This window comes from Copadichromis virginalis, linkage group LG1 (genome assembly GCF_057382275.1).
Source record: "Copadichromis virginalis isolate Kocher_CV1m ecotype Utaka linkage group LG1, C_Virginalis_male_GT1.1, whole genome shotgun sequence".
NCBI lineage: Eukaryota > Metazoa > Chordata > Actinopteri > Cichliformes > Cichlidae > Copadichromis > Copadichromis virginalis.
Window position 1 is genome coordinate 29,359,355 of NC_140618.1, and position 19,813 is coordinate 29,379,167.

At 38.3% G+C, this 19,813-nt stretch overlaps 1 protein-coding gene across 2 annotated transcripts; it reads right to left on the reverse strand.

The window, feature by feature from the left end:
• Nucleotides 1–1,701: 1,701 nt before the first annotated feature.
• Nucleotides 1,702–18,036, reverse strand: LOC146718981 (SHC-transforming protein 1-like). Of its 2 annotated transcripts, XM_085458267.1 has the most exons (14): nt 17,766–18,036; nt 17,492–17,570; nt 16,851–17,413; nt 13,751–13,821; nt 10,382–10,442; nt 10,164–10,283; nt 10,009–10,062; nt 8,471–8,522; nt 8,248–8,374; nt 6,467–6,650; nt 3,128–3,200; nt 2,809–2,905; nt 2,563–2,710; nt 1,702–2,477 (listed from the first exon to the last, which is right to left on the reverse strand). In XM_085458267.1, the coding sequence occupies exons 2-14, from the start codon at nt 17,541–17,543 to the stop codon at nt 2,313–2,315; spliced, it is 1,767 nt and encodes a 588-aa protein (XP_085314393.1). In that variant the 5' UTR covers nt 17,544–17,570; nt 17,766–18,036; the 3' UTR covers nt 1,702–2,312. The 2 variants fall into 2 exon arrangements, with proteins under 2 accessions (XP_085314393.1, XP_085314402.1); XM_085458276.1 differs by lacking the exon at nt 17,766–18,036 and having other exon boundaries at nt 17,488–17,543.
• Nucleotides 18,037–19,813: the final 1,777 nt, after the last annotated feature.

The window sequence follows — 19,813 nt, forward strand, 5'->3', positions numbered from 1 at the left end:
TAAAACAGACACTGAAATGCAAAAAGGTTTCACTCTTTGTATTTAGCTCTTGTGAATTTGCTTTATATTGCATATAAGATTAAATGGAGATACAGTTTTAGAAAACTATCCAGATCTATTTGACCAATCAGGGGAAAATGTGCTGGCATAGTATAGGATGAAGAGCTCTTGTAAAGACTGATAGCGCCACCTTGTGGTGTGAAATATCCAGTGAAACATGGATGCAGTGAAACATCCTTTTGTTTTCTTTCAGTAAAGAAGAAATAATTAGATATTATATGCAAAATTTTAAATAAAATGAAAAATCATAATGACTTTTAAGAAACACACATTGTGTAAAAATGTTGATTTCTTTATATTTTCCAAGTGGAAAGTAAGTTAATGGATTTATTGAAAGATCTGCAACTATACATGGAAATATAGTACATAAGGTAAAAACTTAGACAGCCGTTTTGTCATTTCTTTAACCAGTCTTCAGGAATAGTTCTCCAGGCTTCTAGAAAGGCCTTCAAAGCTCTTCTCTGAATATGTAATAATGTGTTAAATAAATACGCTACAGTGTTTTTGATAATGCGATTAATGGTTTGATATTCACACCTTTTGACTAGGATCTGATGTTCTGGGGTTTTCTTTAAAGTTGGGCTCAATTCTGTCCACTTTAGTCCAAATCATTTGAGGCCACTTATTTGAAATGCAAGGGAATTTTTTTTCTCCATGTTTCTTTTTTATCTATCACAATCAAAAAGCTGGTAGTGTTTAAATTTAGTAAACTAATGAAACAGAGTAAAACTCCCAAGGCCAAACCTAATCATGTTCAATAAAACAGCCAGAATCTTTAAAATTGTTGCACAAAGTTGCAATTACCATGCTGATCCTAAACATGGAGTTTACGAAATAATAATAATACATTTTATTGGCTCTTGCTTTCAAGCTTCACCATGTGAGCTCAGCCCATGAAGTACAGAAGATGAATCATCCATAACATCAACTTTTCTTCTTCTTCTTTTACCTTCAGAACTGCTTTAATTCTTCATGGAACCGATTCAACAAGGTGCTGGAAAGATTCCTCAGGGAGTTTGATCCATATTGACCTGATAGGATGGCATGCCAATATGATTCAAAATCACTATATGTACATGTGGATGTGACGATTTGTCAGCTGCATATCCACAATGTGAATCTCCCAATCCACTAGAATCTCGGTGAGTCAGCTGGTCGTATTATTCTGAAATAATAAGATCAGCCCATCTGACAAAAATAACCACACCACATTCAAAGTTACTTAAATCATCTTTCTTTCCCATTCTGATCCTCAATTTAAACGTCATCGTCATCCTGGGAATGTCTACATGCATGACGAAGGGGTTGGTGACTGTATGTGTATAACAACTCATAATTATGCAGGGTATCTAAGGTTTTTGTAGTAAATGGGGGAAAAAAAGAAAATTTCAATACAACCAAGTTATTCAGTTAAATGTTATCGTGAATACAATGACATCTGAATGCTTTTAAATTGAACAATAATGTGGGCAATGTTGTGAGGAACTGTTTATTTTGTGGTACAATCCCTAGTCACTCGAAGCTAATTCCATTAGTTTGATATCTTTTTGTTGTGGCGTGAATTGACTGGAACTCTTGGATGGACTGCAACACGATTTCAAAACAAAGTTCTGTTATTCTGGTTAGAGGTTTAACGTCAAATAAATCACCAACAAAATCCGATTTAATCACTTGTGTAAAAGACCCAAAGATGTGTTTAACCACATGTAATGTGGACCTAAATGGGGCTTCTAGATACAAAGACCACTGCAGTTTCATATTCAGTATGCAACAAACAAGTGGGATGAAAAGTTATTTTTCTCAAGTTAAGCATGGAAAGTGGGAACGAAAACAAAAGAAAATCAAAACTAATGAGCACGAGACAAATATAGTATATAGAAAAGGATTTGGAAAGCCTGCCAACATTCTGGTTATTTCCTGCCAACACCAGAGACTGTGTTGAGACACTGAGTAAATAATAGCAAACTGCCTGAGAGCGAGACAGGATGTTCTGCAGGCCAAAGGCTGTTCTCAATACAGGCACAAGCAGTGACTTGAGAGTTTACTCAAACAAAAAACAAAACACACAGTAAATAATATAATGGGCAAATAATGCAAAATTGTCCCAACAGTTTGGAAAAATGATCTCACTGGAAATTATGTCCAGGGGTGCTCTTCTCTTGAGGCAGCTGAAAGTGTTTAAAGGTTTAAAAGTTCTTCTTCTTCTTTTTGTTGTTGCTAGGCCTCTCTGTGTTTCATCTCAAAAACCACTGCTAATTCAAGACCATGCATCTGGCAGTCTGTGAATGTTTGTGTGTTTGCAGGATCGGCTGTTTCAGGCACAGCTCGCTGCTTCCAGCAACAATGGGCATCTGATTCTCCATGTGGAATCGCACCAGGTGGCCAACGCTCAGAAACACCTGATCACGGGTCCGCACCTGGTCAATAAATGGAAAATATGCTTAAAAGTTGCTTTCTTTCTCTTCTTTAAACGATATTTGAAATCCACCAGCAGAGCTGTACCTGTCCATGTGGATCAACCAGCAGTAGGTGTCGCACAGTAGCTCCCTCCATACCGCTGAGTACATACTGACCAGCGGCAGAGCTGCTCTCTCTGACCAGGAAATCTCCGCTACAGGTGAGAAGCGACTCCGCCTGCTCTCTTCCCAACCTGTGATGAAACAAACAAAATTCCACGGGAGAGAATGACCTTGGAATTAGCAGCATTTTGACGCATCACTCATAGTCAAACAGATATTGATTACCAACCTGCCGTGGAACCATCCTTCTTCCTGGATCAGCTTCTGGACCCGCGTCTCAGTGAGCAGAGAGCGTTGTTCAGTATTGATCTCAGACTGCTCTAAATCTGATGGAGATTAGATAGAGGAAGAAAACAACAGTTGAAAAGCAACAGCTTTAAACCCCAATTGAAGCACTGCTCACTTTATTTGATTTTTATAACCAAGTTAAAGTAAAGTACAGTTTCCTCTGAATCATAGAGGCATAGAAGTCATAATTGTACTTGAGGGACACATGCATTATATGGACAAACTCGAAACTGGACTCGGATAACGCAGTTGATTTTCACCTGCAGGTGGAGCTGGAGTCTCATCTGTGATGGAGCAGTTCTCATAAAGGGAAACAGGCCGAGGGAAACAGACCTGCAATGGCACACCATGAGTCATACACACCAGACACATATTGTTGGCTGTGCACGTTTGAACGTGTGTGTGTGTTTAGGGGCAACTGCGCTGGTAACATTTTAGAGATGAGCAGTCATGACAGGAAATTATCATCTGGTAATTCTGGGAAGTGAAGAAAACTTGTGAGGTGATGTTTGGTGAGAAGTAGCTCAAGTGTTTCTCCTCTGGGATCAACCTTTGTGCTCAATAACAAGACCATAAAATGTGCTAGTGCACTGTGTGCCTGCTATCATATTTAATTATAACAACATCATTTCTATATTTCTTCACAAAAAAACCACGTTTTGGCTGCCATTTAAAAATGACCTTGTATAAGTTACAAAGTCTCCTGGAAAAGCATTTCAGCATTTACAGCGATTACTGCAAAGTAATCAGATCCAGCTTATCTGTTGGCTAAATGCTAAAACTTTTAGCCAATTGTATTGTATTGTATTGTATTGTATTGTATCTTTATTTGTTTCAGACATATAAAACAAAAAACAATATATACACACTACATATATTTTCATTTACAGATACGAATATATATGTAGATATACACACACACACACGTATGTGTTCAGATAAACAAAAAATATATAATGAAATAAAACAAAATCGTCTGACATAATGTAACAATGTTTGGTCTGAAAAGGAGTAGGAAGAAGTATGAACATACTTATTAATTCCTACCCCTGCTCAACATCTTATTGATCCCACCTAATTCACCTAATTCCCATCATCACATACTTCACACGATACACGAGGAGAACCTATATAAACTTGGCTACCGTGACTGATATAATTTGGATATAATTTGATATTTTTATACATACAATGGGTGATCATCTTTATCGGTATCATATTCTTCCAAAATCAGTTTTCGAAGTATTTTCATGAACTTACTAATTCCTGAGCATTGCTGTAGATCTATAGTAAAACTATTCCACAGTTTTACCCCATAAATAGTGACACAAAAGGTTTTAACCTTTGACCGTGCTTTAAGAATCCTTAGATTCAATTTCCCCCTCAATTCATAGTCTCCTTCTCTGTCATAGAACATCCTCTGTATATTTCCTGGTAACATATTGTATCTGGCCTTGTACATAATTTTTGCAGTTTTATATTTTATAAGATCCATAAACTTCAGTATTTTTAATTTCAAAAACATGATGTTAGTATGGTCTCTAAATCCTGCTTTATTAATCATCCTGATTGCTTTTTTTTGAATTTTACATATTGGTTGAAGTGCAGTTTTATATGTGTTTCCCCAAATTTCCACACAGTATTCCAAATATGGCAATATAAGTGAACAATAAAGTACCCGGAGTGATTTGGAAGGCAAAAAATATTTAACTTTACTTAGTACGGAGATGCTTCTTGACAGTTTGGCTTGTATATGCTTTATGTGAGGTTTCCAGCAGATTTTGTTATCTATTATCACACCCAGAAATTTTGTATCCGAAACTTGCTCTATTTCAACATTGTTTACTAATAATTTTGCTCCTGCATCTTTTTTACAATTTCCGAATAACATAAATGTAGTTTTTTCCAAATTTAATGATAGCTTATTTCTATCAAACCATGTTTTCAGTTTAATCATTTCTTGTGTGACAATTTCCAAAAGCTGCTGTAAGTTCTCTCCAGCACAAAAAATATTTGTATCATCTGCAAATAGAATAAACTGTAGTATATCTGATGTTCTGCATATATCATTGATATAGAGGATAAACAGCTTTGGTCCCAATACTGACCCCTGCGGAACTCCACAAACAATGTCCATACACTCTGATTGATATTCCCCAATTTTCACAAATTGCTGCCTGTCTCTCAAATAACTCTTTACCCATTCTAACACCACTCCTCTAATGCCGTAGTACTCCAGTTTATCAACTAATATGTCATGATTAATTGTGTCAAAAGCTTTTTTTAGGTCAATGAATACACTAACTATACATTGTCTTTTATCTATATTGTTGGTGATATTTTCGATCAGTTCCATTAATGCCAATGATGTTGATCTATTTGATCTGAAACCATACTGACTATCCGTTATTATTTTGTGTTTATCTATAAATTTGTCAAGTCTATTACTAAAGACTTTTTCCAGTATTTTTGAAAATTGAGAAAGTAGAGAGACAGGCCTATAATTTGTGAATTGGTGTCTGTCACCATTTTTAAACAGTGGTGTTACTTTAGCTGTTTTCATTTGTTTTGGGAATGCACCAGTTTGTAAGGACAAATTGCAAATGTGTGTTAAGGGTTTGGAAATGCCCTCTATCACTCTCTTAACGATTTCCATATCAATGTCGTCAGAGTCTGTAGAGTTTTTTGTTTGTGATTTCCCAACAATATCAATGATTTCCATTTCTTCCACCACCGTTAAGAACATTGAATGAGGATTGCGGTCAATGAGTCTAGTTTCTTTCTCTACAGAATCTGTTATATCAGGAATTGTTTCAGCCAAGTCTGGCCCAACACTTACAAAGAATTTATTGAACTCATTTACCACATCTCTCATATTAGTAATATTTCTATCATTATTTGCGAAATACGAAGGATAGTCTGCCTGCCCCGAGCCCTTTTTGATGATGGTATTTAATGTTTTCCAGATCCCTTTAATATTATTTTTATTCATAATCAGTAATTTTTCATAGTATTCCTTTTTACATGACCTTAAAATACTCGTTAATTTATTTTTATATTTCTTGTATTTATTTTCAGCTTCTGTGCTTCTGTTCATTATAAATTCTCTGTATAAGGTATTTTTCTTCTTACATGCATTTTGCAATCCTTTTGTAATCCATGGGCACTCTGCATATTTTTGTTTTTTACTATATTTCTTTACTGGGCAATGACTATTATATAACAGTTTAAATTTTCCTAAAAAAATCTCACTTAGCCAATGCTAAGTTTGTGAACTTAGTCCATAGATGTGATTATAGTCTACAGTACATCCTATACAATATAAGTTTAAATAATGCAGTCTCATGCATTGCAACATAATATGTTTCAAATTGTAATGTGACAAGCTATGACATAACACTATCAAAAACTAAACTGTATTCATGCTAGTCGACCACTTTAAAAATGCTGAAAAGCACCAAGAGATGTGGTTTTAAGCTTTTACAACAACAATGGGAACTTTTCTTTCTGAACAAATTGTGTTCAAGGTCCTGTCCTTATATACACAAACTCAAGTGACTGTAAATTATTAGTGCTTTGGTGTTACAGGTAAGTCTTACCCTGTGAATGTTAGCATCTTCTTTGCTCTCCTCTTCTGTGACCTGAAAGTCTTTTATTCCACCTGGGTCTCCTGGGTTCACATTGTAATAGTCACGGTGTTCACTGAATTCTCCTTCCCGGTTTGCCTTTTGGTTTATTATTAACTCTTCTGGGCACCATTTGTGACAGATTCTCAGTGCCGGTCTGAATATACACAGTGTTGAGGTATTGGTAGAAGGAAGGAAGGACAGAAAAGACAGATACATTTTAATATCAGATAAAGATACCCTGATATGCCTTCCCTTGCTAAACCATGAATTAACCGTAATTAATGACATTTTTTTGAAACCTGGGTTCAGTTTCACTTGCCCAGGCCTGATTACCGCCAGACCTGCTGAATCAACAAATCACCTAAATAGAACCTGTCTGACAAAGTGAAACAGGCTAAAAGATCTCAAAAACAACCGATAAACAAACTAATTTACATATATCCGGGTGAGATAGTGAGAGATAGTGGTGAACCTTCCCAGGAGTGGAAGGCACACAGGCTCATCTCACATTTGCCAATTAGCATCTTGATGACCCCCAAGACTTTTGGAAAAATATTCTGTGGCCCGATGAGATAAAGCTGAACTTTGTGGAAGGTTTGTGCCCCAAACATGTCGGTGGTAGTGTAGTGGTCTGAGGCTGCGTTGCTGCTTCAGGAGGACTTGCTGAAACTGCTGGAACCATGAATTCTGCTCTCTAGCAGAAATACCTGAAGGAGAACGTTTGGACATCAATTTGTGCCCTGAAGCTTAATGACGCTTTGGTTTTTTCAACAGACCATAAAGTCCAACGCCGAATGGTTCAAAAAAATATTGATGGGTTATTCAAAGTCTGGACTTTCATTAGGCCAAAATGATCTGATTGAGATACTTAAGCATAAATCATGCTTGTTTAACATGAACAGTATGTCTGAATTAAAACAATTCTTCTAAGAAGAGTGGGCCAAAATTCCTCCACACCTCAGTTATTCTAGTTATCACGAGTGCTTGATTGCAGTTCTTGTCGCCAAGGGTGGCACAACCTGTTATTAGATTTAGAGGGCAATTACTTTTTCACAAAGGCCCAGTAGGTTCAGGTAGTTTTTAGCCCTAATAAACCAAACGTATCATTTAAAAACTGCATTTTGTATTGATTATGGTTCTCTGTCTCATATTAAAATTTATTTGTTGATCTGAAGCATTTAAATGTAACAAATATGCAAACATCAGGACGGGGGCCAATACTTATGGCACTATATACAATCATACATATACACATATATTCAGCTATACTTATATGTACATATGAATTCACTCAGAGTCACTGACATAATAATAATAATAATAATAATAATAATAATAATAATAATAATAATAATAATGTATACTTTATTGATCCCCGTGGGGAAATTCCTCTCTGCATTTAACCCATACGCTCTGTGAAGCAGTGGGCAGCCATTGGGCGCCCGAGGAGCAGTGTGTAGGGATGGTAACTTGCTCAGGGGTACCTCAGGGTAGCTGTTCAGTGGATTTCGAACTCCCGACCTTCCGATCATGGGGCCACCACCACTATCCCTGCCCCATACAGTAAATACTGCATAATATTGTTTCTATATTTAATAGCAAATCCATAATATACTATAATATTTATGTATATATACACACATGCATATATATATATATATATATATATATATATATATATATATATATATATATATATATATATATATATATATATATATATTCACATATATACATGTAAGAGCTATAACCTGGAACTGGTGGACAGGACCGATGGTGTCTGGCTGAGAAGGTGGCGGAAGCGCGTCTCAAAGGCCTGACCGATGCTGTTGATAACCTCATTGGCTTGACCCTCGGGACACTCCAGGATGTGACAGGCTGCCATAGAGAGCAAAAGTCAAACATTATTTTCATAACAATCAGTAAATTGAAATTTGAGTGTAAGGCCAGCTCAAAGCAAACTCTCTCTCATACCTCTGTCATTGGCAAGGTCTTTAGCTACATAAGCAATGTAATCTGCCATGTCCTGTAAACAAATTGAGAGAGAAAAACACAATAAAAGGCATGATTATAAATTATAAATGCAAAAAATGACTCGATAGACTTTTTCCATGTGGAAAGCTCAATTTCAATTTATATTTTCACCCATTATTTTCAGTTAATGTTCATCCACGTGTACGCTTCGTCTGAAGAGTTCAGCCTAATACAAGAGCACAGTAAGCTGAATATGGTTCACCATAAAGCTTCTGTGTCAGACTGAATTTAATTCCCCTTTGCTATCTTTCATGTGCCCAAGCCAGCTGAGCAGAGGCTTAGAGCACACTACAAGATTAGTATGGTTAATTAATTAAAAACGGTGAGCTATAATCCCATCCACAGCTTTGCTGGTGTTGTCTTTCCCAGAGAGTAACTACCTTCTTATTTTCTCTCATCTTTAGTCAGTGTATATTTCTGCACATGATTTGTAGTGAATCTGTGTTTGAACTAAAAGGCCAACCAAAATGCAGTTTGACCTAGACAGCAGCTAATAACCACATGCCCTACAGACAGATCTGCATTGATTTTTATGTTCATTACACACATTTTTAGGGCACAGGAAATTTTCACTCAGGCCAAATAACTTGAATCCTGTCATGTGGATATATGTGCGCACAGAGGGAAACAAATTAAGAAGAATAGACCTGAGTAATTAGTCTGATAAGCGCTTGGCAAGGTGTAAAGATGATGAAGGCAGTTAGCTCTGATGAGTGCATAAGTCACAGCAAAGGATTTCATGATTTGTCGCCTTTAGCAATTAATTAGCACAAGAATTACATTCAAGAGTTTTACAATGAGCCAAATTAAGGGTAAAACCGTAAACAGACACATTTATTAAATGACTCAGACTTGAAAGAGTAATCCTTAAGAGAAAACTCACAAGCAGTCACATGATTAATCACTGCTACAGTTCTAGCAGAAATAACCCATCAAATAAAATCTTTTCTTTATATTTGCCAGCTCTTTTATATAGTACCAACAAGCTTTAAACACTTAAGGAGGTGGTTGTCAAACTTTTCTGGAAGGCTTCGCTTCTGAAACAGGCAAAACATTCACGTGACACACTCCCAAGAATGAAGAATCCAAATTAAATTGAACAAAATAAAGGTCAGTATACCCCCAGCACACTCTGAATGCTGGGGATAATATACTGTTGAATATCAGAGGTTCTTTGCATAAATCATATTCATTAAAATTAATCACAAGGGAATGTTTAGACATTTTTGCCAAAGTCTGAAGTTTCATTTGTAGCATGCTTTCAGATGCTGACCTTGTACCACTAATTAAAAGAGCAGAATGATCAAGAGTTGAGGCAGGAAATGATTTAATCCTCCATAAATGGTAGTACACCAATGCAATAATCAGACTAAATCAAATTACTCACTGTGTGTGTGATTGTGCTCTTGCTACCCTGTTTGTGTCCCTATCTGATCATCAACGTGTACAAGGGGAAAGATTTGAGAATATGAACATACTGAATCTCCACCGGAGGCAAATGAAATGGTCTGCATGGGGTGGTGGGCAATCTTCTGTGAAAGAGAAAAGAGGAAATGATACAATAGCAGATAGGTTTGCCAGTAAACCTGACATGAGGCTGTTTTGATGGGGTTTAACATGCTGACACTGTCACCTGTAAGGACGAGGCAGCGATTAGAGTCATACTGTCGGTGGAGACAGTGAGGATGATCCTTCTTCCAGAAAACTGCAGGTTTGTCTGACCCAGAACAGAAGACAGTCCCTTGCAAACAGGCTAATGATGACAAAAACCACTGTTATTCCAGCTGAACGTGGCAGAAAGAGAGAGTGTGTGAGTATGAGTGTGTGCCTGTCTGTGTACACAAGCTTTACCCTTTTAGCTTTCACTGCTGTTTTGAGCAATGTCCTCGCACAAAGTCTGCTGATTGCCTCTCTGCACACAAACACATAGACACAGATCAGCATGTACATAAGCACATGCACACAGTAACACAGAGATACCTTTGTATGTGATCTGGTGTGCCCTGCGGACATGTGATGTGCATGTGAGAGGAAGAAAACTACACTACAGAAAGCACATATACATGCACTGCTGGAAGAATGTAACCAAATATACTTACTCAAATGCAATACTTTATTACTTTAGTTTTGGAGTACATTTAGTACACACAACCAAAAAAAACCCAACATATTACACAAAAGGTATCCTTTTATCTGCATGTCGCTGTGAGTATTTGATTCAAAAGCCAAACATGACTTAGTACTTGGTGGAGAAACCCTTGTTGGCATGCACACTGATAAGACATTTCGTGTAGTTGGTCACTAAGTTTGCACACATGCTCAGCATTTCTCTTCCCCCAATCTCAGCACTTTCTCCCAGTCCTTCTCTGAATCATCTAAATGTTCACTTAATACGAGCCTGTTCATGTGCCTTGTTAAGCATGTGCTGCAAGACTTCAATCCACTGCATATCGCAGTGTGTTCCTAACAGTGTTCTTGGTGACTGCGGTCCCAAGTGTCTTAGGATTATTAACAAGCTCCTCCAGTGTAGTTTTGAGCTGATTCGCCATCTTTCTCAGGATCATCCTCACCCTGTGAGGTAAGATCTTGCATGGAGCTGCAGACCAGAGGCAACTGATGGTCATTTTAAACTTCTTCCATTTCTGAATAATCGCAGCAAGAGTTGTCACCTTCACACTGAGCTTCTTGCTGATGGTCTTGTACCCCATTCCATCTTTGTGCTGGTCTAAAATCTTGTCCCTGATGTCCATTGACAGGTATTTGGTCTTGTCCGTAACAAGATGAGATCAGGAGTATCCGTAATTGATTGTAATCTGTGTGTTACATGTGCACACAGCTAATCGTAGGAGCAAGAATTCTGGCTGGGTGATTAAATACTTATTTCACTCAATTACATGCAAGTCAATTAATAACTTTTTCTGAATTTTTGGTTAATATTCTGTGGTAAACATGTACTTCAACAAAAGACAGGAACATAGGGTAATGTATATAAGTGGAAGAAGATGAATACAGGTGGACTACATCTTATGCAAAAGCTGCAACCTGAAAGAGATAGGAGACTGCAGGGTGGTGGCAGGAGAGAATGTGCCAGGCAGCATTGGTTAGTAGTCTGAATGATTACTTTGGAAATCAAGAAAAAGCGTTTGTGAAGACAGAGCCAAGGATTAAATGAGAAAGAAAGAAAGAAGAATGTTGAAAGAGTTGGTCGGTTGAGAAGAGGTACCAGATGACAGGAAATGGAACAGCTGTAGTACTTAGGGAAAGTCCAAAAAAGGTCTTTGGTGTATTCTCTGGATGGAGGATAGAGGACGAGGAGACCTGGTGGTGGAATGAGGAAGTACAGGAAAATATTCCAAGGAATAGATTAGCAAAGAAAAAGTGGGATATCGGGGAAATAAGAAAGTGGACAGCAGCACTGGGAGGAAAGAGAGAAGTAAAAAAAGGCAAAGGAAAAGGCTTATACTGAGTTGTATGCAAGATTCAAAAACTTGTATAAATTGGCAGAGGCAGAGAGATGGAGCTGGAAAGGATGTGCAGCAGGTTAGACAGCGAGACAGTGGTCAGGTGTGCAGCTGGAGGGAAAAACGGGTTCAAGGTTGGGATGGGATTACATCAGGGATCAGCTCTGAGACCTGAGGTTGCAGTGATGACGCACAGGTTGACAGATGAGGTCAGGCAGGAGTCTCTGTGGACTACACTGTTTCCAGACAACATTGTGATGTGTACTGAGAGTAGAGGGCAGGTATAGCGGATATACTGGATATTGAAGATAGAGCTGCAGGCAGGAGGAAAAGAGGAAGACTGCAGAGAAGTTTCAGGGATGTAGTGAAGGAGGACATGCAGATTGGTATGACAAAGGAGGATGGAGGGTGAGATGGAGGCAGGTGATCTGCGCTCCATCTTAAATGAGCTTTGGCTTAAAGAAGGTACAGTAGCGGCCTTTATGGATCTTTTTTTTTTAACTGCTTTTGTTTGTTTCTTAGTTTGTTTTTAATTGTATGGCATATTTTCAATTTGCATTTGTGGACCAGGACACAAACTGTCTACACTAGCAGTGAGTTTCAGCTGCCCACACATGGATTTCCACTATAAAATCTGTGTATTGTCTATTTTTAATGCAGTGCTGCCTGAGGTCTTGAAGATCACACCCTTTCAATATTGGTTTTTGGCCTTGTCCTTCGCCAATGTCTCTCTGGATTCTTGGAATCTTTTAATGATATGATGAAATCTTCCAATTCTTTGCAATTTTGCATTTAGAAACATTATTAAATTGTTGTGCTGCTTGCCATTGCCCACGTGGTCTTTTACAGTGTTACGAAATCCTCCTCATCTTTATTTTTAAGAAGTCTAACTAGTTGCAAGATGTTGTTTTTGTTAATTTGCTTTTAGCTTTTTACAAATTCAGTTTTCTTGTAACTTATAAATCCTTCTTTTAAGGATAACTTGCAATAATCACTGTAGTGAAGAAAAAATTACAGAAGAACAACAAAAAAAAAAACATAACTAGAATAGCTGATCACAAACTTCCATCTGCAGTGTTAAAGCAGTAACACTTCAAAATATTCCTGGTATGTTTCTTTTTTTAAATCAAGTCAATCTGAGCTGAGATTGTATCTCTGACGCTTGGGTCAGCGAGGGCAAAGCAAAAAAACACCCCCACGCGCACGAATGGAACATCCCACTACCTAGGAAGCAATGCTGATTTCCAGGAAGACCGTTTTTCTTCTTGAAAACACATTGTAAGAATTGGATTGAGGTTTGTCTCCCTCTCTCTCTTTTAATAAGACTGAGGGATCATTAGGAGGAAATTCATCTAATTGGATTTTCTGCTCCATCATTCAACAGCGCTTCTGTAAACAGAGAGGGCTGTGTTATGGCATCCTGCACTAGGATTTCAATATCAAATGATGAGGAGAAAGCCCCGTTTATGAAATATTATACATTTAATTTGATTTCCCTCTTTGAAACATTTTTGAAATAAGCTACACATGGTTAGCTTGGCAAATATATGTTAAATGAGTTCAGGATAAAGCAATTTTGCTCACTTTTTTTCCTCATCTGTGTGCAAGCGAAACAGCACCTAATCCATATATGGCATTCCCCTGCAGTCAGGATTATGTTGCATGTATTATACGTTCATGTATTATATCATTAGATGTATATATTCGTATTTGTGTTTGTTTGTGTTTGTTAGAAAGGGGTGCAGAGAGGACCTCCTACCGTGTAACTTGCATTCTTGTATCAAAGTCAAGGGTTCTCATGGACTGGGTCACTTCCACACTACCCATGTACTAGAAAAACACACAGAAAAAAAAACAATGGAAAAATATATTATAATAATAATACTAGTAATAAAAGTCTCAGGAACATCCAACAGAGTCCTGAGGACTCTGAGGTGCGCACTTTCAACAACAATTAAAATATATTAAAGAAACACAACACTCTTACAGGAGTCTGGTCACTTTTCATGAATTTTCTGTTATTGCATCCTCACTTTTAGTTTTTATGATGGAAGAAAATGATTCTGCAGAAAAGGTGAAAAGTTCATGAGCTGATTTGCGGCAGACAACATAGATTTACACATAGCTGTAACGAGTCAAGAGGAATGGAAATAACTGGGCCTTCGAGAAGGTTCCAGAAAGCTGATAGAGAGAGAAAGTGGTTTTATGCATTGTGTTTAAGTCATTTAAGTTCCATCCATGTGCGTTCTTAGAGTTTTGTGGCTGGGAATGGGAATTTTGTTTTTAAAAAAAAGTGTAATAGAACACGTGAGACGGGATGGAAATGCTAGTTTGAAAACAATCAATAAATTAGATACGCAGAGCAGAAATTTAAAGTTCATATCCAAATTATGTCATTGTTTTCCTGAAATCGGTTTAACTTCTTAAGGAATGTATTCTGAAACACACTGGAGTTGTTGTTTTTGTTTGTCTGTTGGTTATATATAACCATGCTATTAAAATAAAGGTATTTTAGTTATTCAGAAGAAAGTACCCCAGGGTTCTTTAAGTGATGCTTAAAGAGATTTCACAGGACACTGAAAAACTAACTCCACCTTAACTGCTTCCACTGGCATTAAGAAGGTAAGCAGGTGGTGCTAATCAAATGCGCTTAATTAAATGATCATCTGGAAGTGTGACCACCACTAAAAAACCAGACATTTTGGTAGTTTGCTGGTCTGGAGTATTCAGCTATGTTAACACTATGTCACTCCAGGGAGTGGATGTCCCAGCAAACCTAAGAGCTACATCTCAGGTTCTACAGATCTCAGTTAGGATGTGAAACGTTAAAGTTCATGACAGTACAATTAGAAAAGGACTGAACAAGTTTGTTCTGAGTGATTGCCAAGAGAAAGCCTCTTCTCTCTAAAAATAAAATGGCAGCGTGGCTTAGGTTTGCAAAGTTCCATCTGCAAAAACCGCAAGACATTAGGGACAATGGCCAGACAAGTCCAAAGCAGAAATGTGTGGCCATGATGCACAACGACTGTCAAAAATCAAACACAGCATATCAGCAAACACAGCTCATACCTACTGTCAAGCACAGCTGTGGAGGGGTGAAGATTTGGGTTTGTTTTGCAGCCAAAGTACCGGAACACCTTGCAGTCACTGAGTCAACCATAAACTCCTCTGTATAGCAACATATTTAGGAGTCAAATATGAGGCCATCTGTGCAACAGCTAAAGTTTGGACAAAATTGGGTGAAGTAACAGAACAATGATCTCAAGGACAGCAGCAAATCTACAACAGAATTGCTGAAAAAGAAAAGACTAAAAGTGCTGCAACAACCAAAAGTCCAGAATGCAACACAACAGAAAATGCTGTATTGGAAACTTAAGAGAGCTGTGCATGAACGAATGCCAACAAACCTCAATGAACTGAAGCAACCTTACAAAGAAGAGTGGGTCAAAATCCTTCCACAACAAAGACTGATAAAATCATACAAAACAAAACAAAACAAGAAGACCTCTGAAAGCATAAACCTCTGCTAAGGCAGCTCACTCTCTGTGCAGTATTTACTTTAAAGGGAATGTTGTACTCTGTGTATATTTATATTTGTTCTTAGTTTAAGAAGTTTGTAGTTTCTTCCATTTTAAAGGGAATTTTTCTTCCTGTACATGCTCGTTGTTGGAGTTTTCTCTGTATTATTGTAGGGTCTTTACCTTACAAATAACATTATAAATAACATTTAAAAATTAAAACTGAATGACAGGCACACAGTCCTTGGCGGAGGTAGTGATTTGCTACTTTGAGTTATTACTGCCCAAAACTAACCTTTAAAATCTTTGTAGCAAATTCTGATTGGAATACCCAAGAAATAAGTAAGTCTCAAGCTTACAAAAGCAAAAGCAAGATGGCAGTTTTAAGCAAAGCAAGTGAGCAGAAAGTAAAAGCTGTGACTACATTTTAATGTGCGACCTGTCAGCAGATTCTAACCATGCGACAAGTAGCCAGTACAATCTTTACAGTCTTACTTTAGCTTATTAGAATGCCAGACAACTCAGAGTTGAGGTAAATGTTGACATGTGTCTGACTGTAACTGAATTTATCAGACTATATAGATGTGAGGAAGACAGAGAAGCAACCAGGCAATATTCAGGCCATGTGCTCAAATACACTATGACGAGTCCCACTTCTACTGGGCAGGAAATTCAGTATCGCAGACCTCATAGGCTGGAGGCAGGATGAGTAAGTCCATTGATAAAAACCAGACTTAAATCAATATATGTATACATGGGTGGGTTGAGCGGGCAGAAGAAACATATGTGTGTGCTTGTTTATAGAGGTCAATCAGACAGTCCATTCTCATTTCCACCAGTGGTCAGCTCACAGGCCTGTGTGGACACACCTCTGCCATCGGGACAAGATGGGTTCTGTTCTAGGACAGCATGCTGATACTAGATATATTCACACACATGCATTCACACACATAGCAGGACTGAACTAGAGGGAAGCAGAGAGCTAGGATGAGTCACTACTGCCTACATAGGAGGCTCTAACTGAGGAGGGGAGTGACTGTGAGTGTGACGGTGTGGATAGAGCAGAGAGTGTATGCATATGTGTATTTTCCATGTTCACGTGTGTGTATTTATTTTGGCCGTGGCACTAAGTAAACAGTAATTTAACACTGCTGAAATCTGGCATATCTTTAGGTCATGACGACTTGCATAGTACAGAGAAAAGGAGCTTGCACAGCATTTTGGTAATTTCTACACACAAAGAATTTTACACACATTAACAAAATTAAGAATATGAATTACTTGGGCAAGTAAAATGTTGGTTTACTCTATCTGATCATGCACATGTGCAGGGTCAGGTACCTTGATGTGATGGTGAACTGCTCTGCTTCCTGTCCCCACCACTGTACGATCACCTTTTGCAGAGGAAATCTTCACACAGCACAGACCACCTCTGTGATGTGAGCAGGGAGGATATCCAGGGGTCCAAGGAAGGCTTGCCATCCGTTGTAGGGTGATAGGTCTTTTTGTGCAGAGCAAAGCAGGGTGAATTAGATTTTGGCCCGTGGATAGGGGAGCGTTGAGGGAAGCGTGAGTGCAAAATCTCTCATTACTTCCTGAACCCCACTCTGTTCTGGACAAGGGTTTGTCAGTAGGGGCACTGATGCTTCTGCCTCTGGCTGTGTCTGTCTGTCCTTTTAGGCCTTGCCGGGAAATAGGGCTTTGCAGTCGGATGTTGGCCATGCGGGGGATGAAATCCCTCAGGGTGGATGGTCCGTGGTGTGTAGTAATCCCAAGTCCCAGCTGACTGAATTCAGAGTCTAAGCAGAGGTCCTGCTTCAGGGGCAACATTCCCTGGGGGTTCTCCTCCAGAGATGTTGGAGAATCGTTGCGCAGTCGACTGTATTTAGTACGCTTCAGCATACCTGTAGAAGATGAAAAAGAAAGTGTCAGAATCAAATCAGCCGCACTGTGATTTTCATTGTACTGATTAAGCGACCTGCCTGGTAGGAGTCCCGTCTGTGATTTCAACCTGGATAAGGTTTGCTCTCTCATAATCAGGAAACAGAGCAAAGGAGAACGCTGAAATAAATGTAAAAAAAAAAAAGGAAACTTGAAAATTCAGGTCACCATTAAGGAATTTTAACTAAAGATTTTGGTAAAAGGAGATGAAGAAATAACATCAGGTTTCAGGAGCGTCTGAAAACTATCTTTGTGTCGGGTGCGCTCTGTCGTCAGATCATTTAAAGGGAATCCTGCTGTGCAGATTCAACTCACCACTGTAGGACTCTGGGATGTCCTGTTAAGTCTAGAGTCCAGTCTGCTCCACTCTAGTCATGCAGAGTACAGCCCCATCCTACTGACCCACACACTTTCTCAGTCAGTTGCCAGGCTCCCAGCTTCACCTTCACATCAACTTTCCTCCCCTCTGTCTTTTCTTTCTGAGGCGCAGCAGGATTGTGCAGCGTGTATGAATGAACTTTCTCTTTTTTTATGAATGAGATCTCGCTCACTTCCCCTGTCTCTCTCATGACGCTGCATGCAGATGAATGTGTGAATGGAGCAGAGGAGAGATTGACAGACGGCCCCCAAAGGCTCTCTTTCTCCTCCCTCACCCATAAACTACCATCCAATCACAGGCAGGCAGGGTGACTCATGCTGTGCACATACACACACACACACACACACACACACACTCACACTCAGTATTACACTGAAGCAGTGCTCCATTCCTTTCTTCTAACATGACTTCCACCTTAGAGATGTTTTAAATAAATTATCATTAATTTGGCTTACTTTGGAAAATAACATTTTATCACTGGTACCATGACTGACATGATTTACACAATAAAATGTACCCCATAGTGACTGTATTGTTCAAATTAACACACAGGAGGAAGAGGATTTAACTGAAGCATTTGCATTTCCCTTTGATCCCGATCAGAACAATATTCCAGGCGCCATTTAAACAGTGTTTTACATACTGGTGTTATTCCTGATTGAAAGATTGTCTTTCAGATTGCAGCGGTGCAGCCATACTCTCAAATTCCACAGTAAAAGCATTTTAAACCATGGAGCTTTACCTTTTTCCATAAAATAATAATTACACACCACTAGCTATTGTCAAAGAGTATGCAATATTGAAATCTGAGTGATGTCTACGGCAGAGTTTTGTCCCTTCCTAGTGGCCGTTTATTAAAACTACAATCTATATGATGTTGCTACCACTTTTTTCAGTAATCAGCTGGTCTGTTAACTATAAACTTGGAGCTGCTTTGTTTGGTAGCTCTGTTCAACTGCACATTTACGGCAACCACCACGCTGCAGCAAATCAGTGTAGCTCTAGGGTTTGGAGAGAATGATCTTAAAAAGAGAAAATCAGAATCAGAATACTTTGTTTTCTAGGGGAAATACCCAGCGAACGGCAGTTCAGTGGGAGAAAATACTTATGTCAGAGGAGAAGGGCCAGACTGCTTTGGGCTGAGAAAAATTCAAATTACTACTCATTACAACCAAGGTAAGCAGAAGAGCATCTCTGAATGCACAACATATTGAATCCTGAAGCAGCAGCAGCAGCTAACATGTCCATCCCTTTACGACCACAAGAGCAAAATCAGTTTTATTATGAAACTCATAGCGGATTAATTCTGTTGTTCCTTTTCAGCTCTTGTGCAGTGTTTTTTGATTCATTTGGCATTCATTTGAACTTTTAACTAATCTAATTTCTAGACTTGTTCATCTTTTATTGGTTTAAAACTTAGTGTTTGGTTCTTTTAACCTTGTTATTGTGATCATTTTTCTTTCTTTGTGGGGATCTTCAGGCTGCATGTGTTTATGAAAGAACACACATTTGGCTCTTTATAAATAAACCCAAATTAGGTTAACAAAGGAGAGAAGATGAGGCACCAGTCAGAAGATTTTCTTAAACAACATTTTAATGATGTTAATCATCAGTCCATAGGTTAAGAGTGACAACAGGGTAATGAGAAACAGCCTCTAACAATGCTGTTAATGATGTACAGTCTTAAGGAGACCATCTTAAATATCCATGTAAAGATGAGAAACACGCTGAAAAAAGTACTTCATTGAACCATTTTTTTTCTTTGTTCACATTAGTTACAAGACCTTTACCAGTACTGTATTTACATAGTGCAAAAAACACATTTGCTGTCAAATAACATACTTTAAACACTTTGATGGAAGTCATACCAAAAAAAATGCCTACACAGCGTACCTTGAATCAAACTAGAAATACTTTCAAAATCCCAAGTATGATATTCAGTACACCGTCGCGTCCCATCTCCACATTGCATACAGCCTGATGT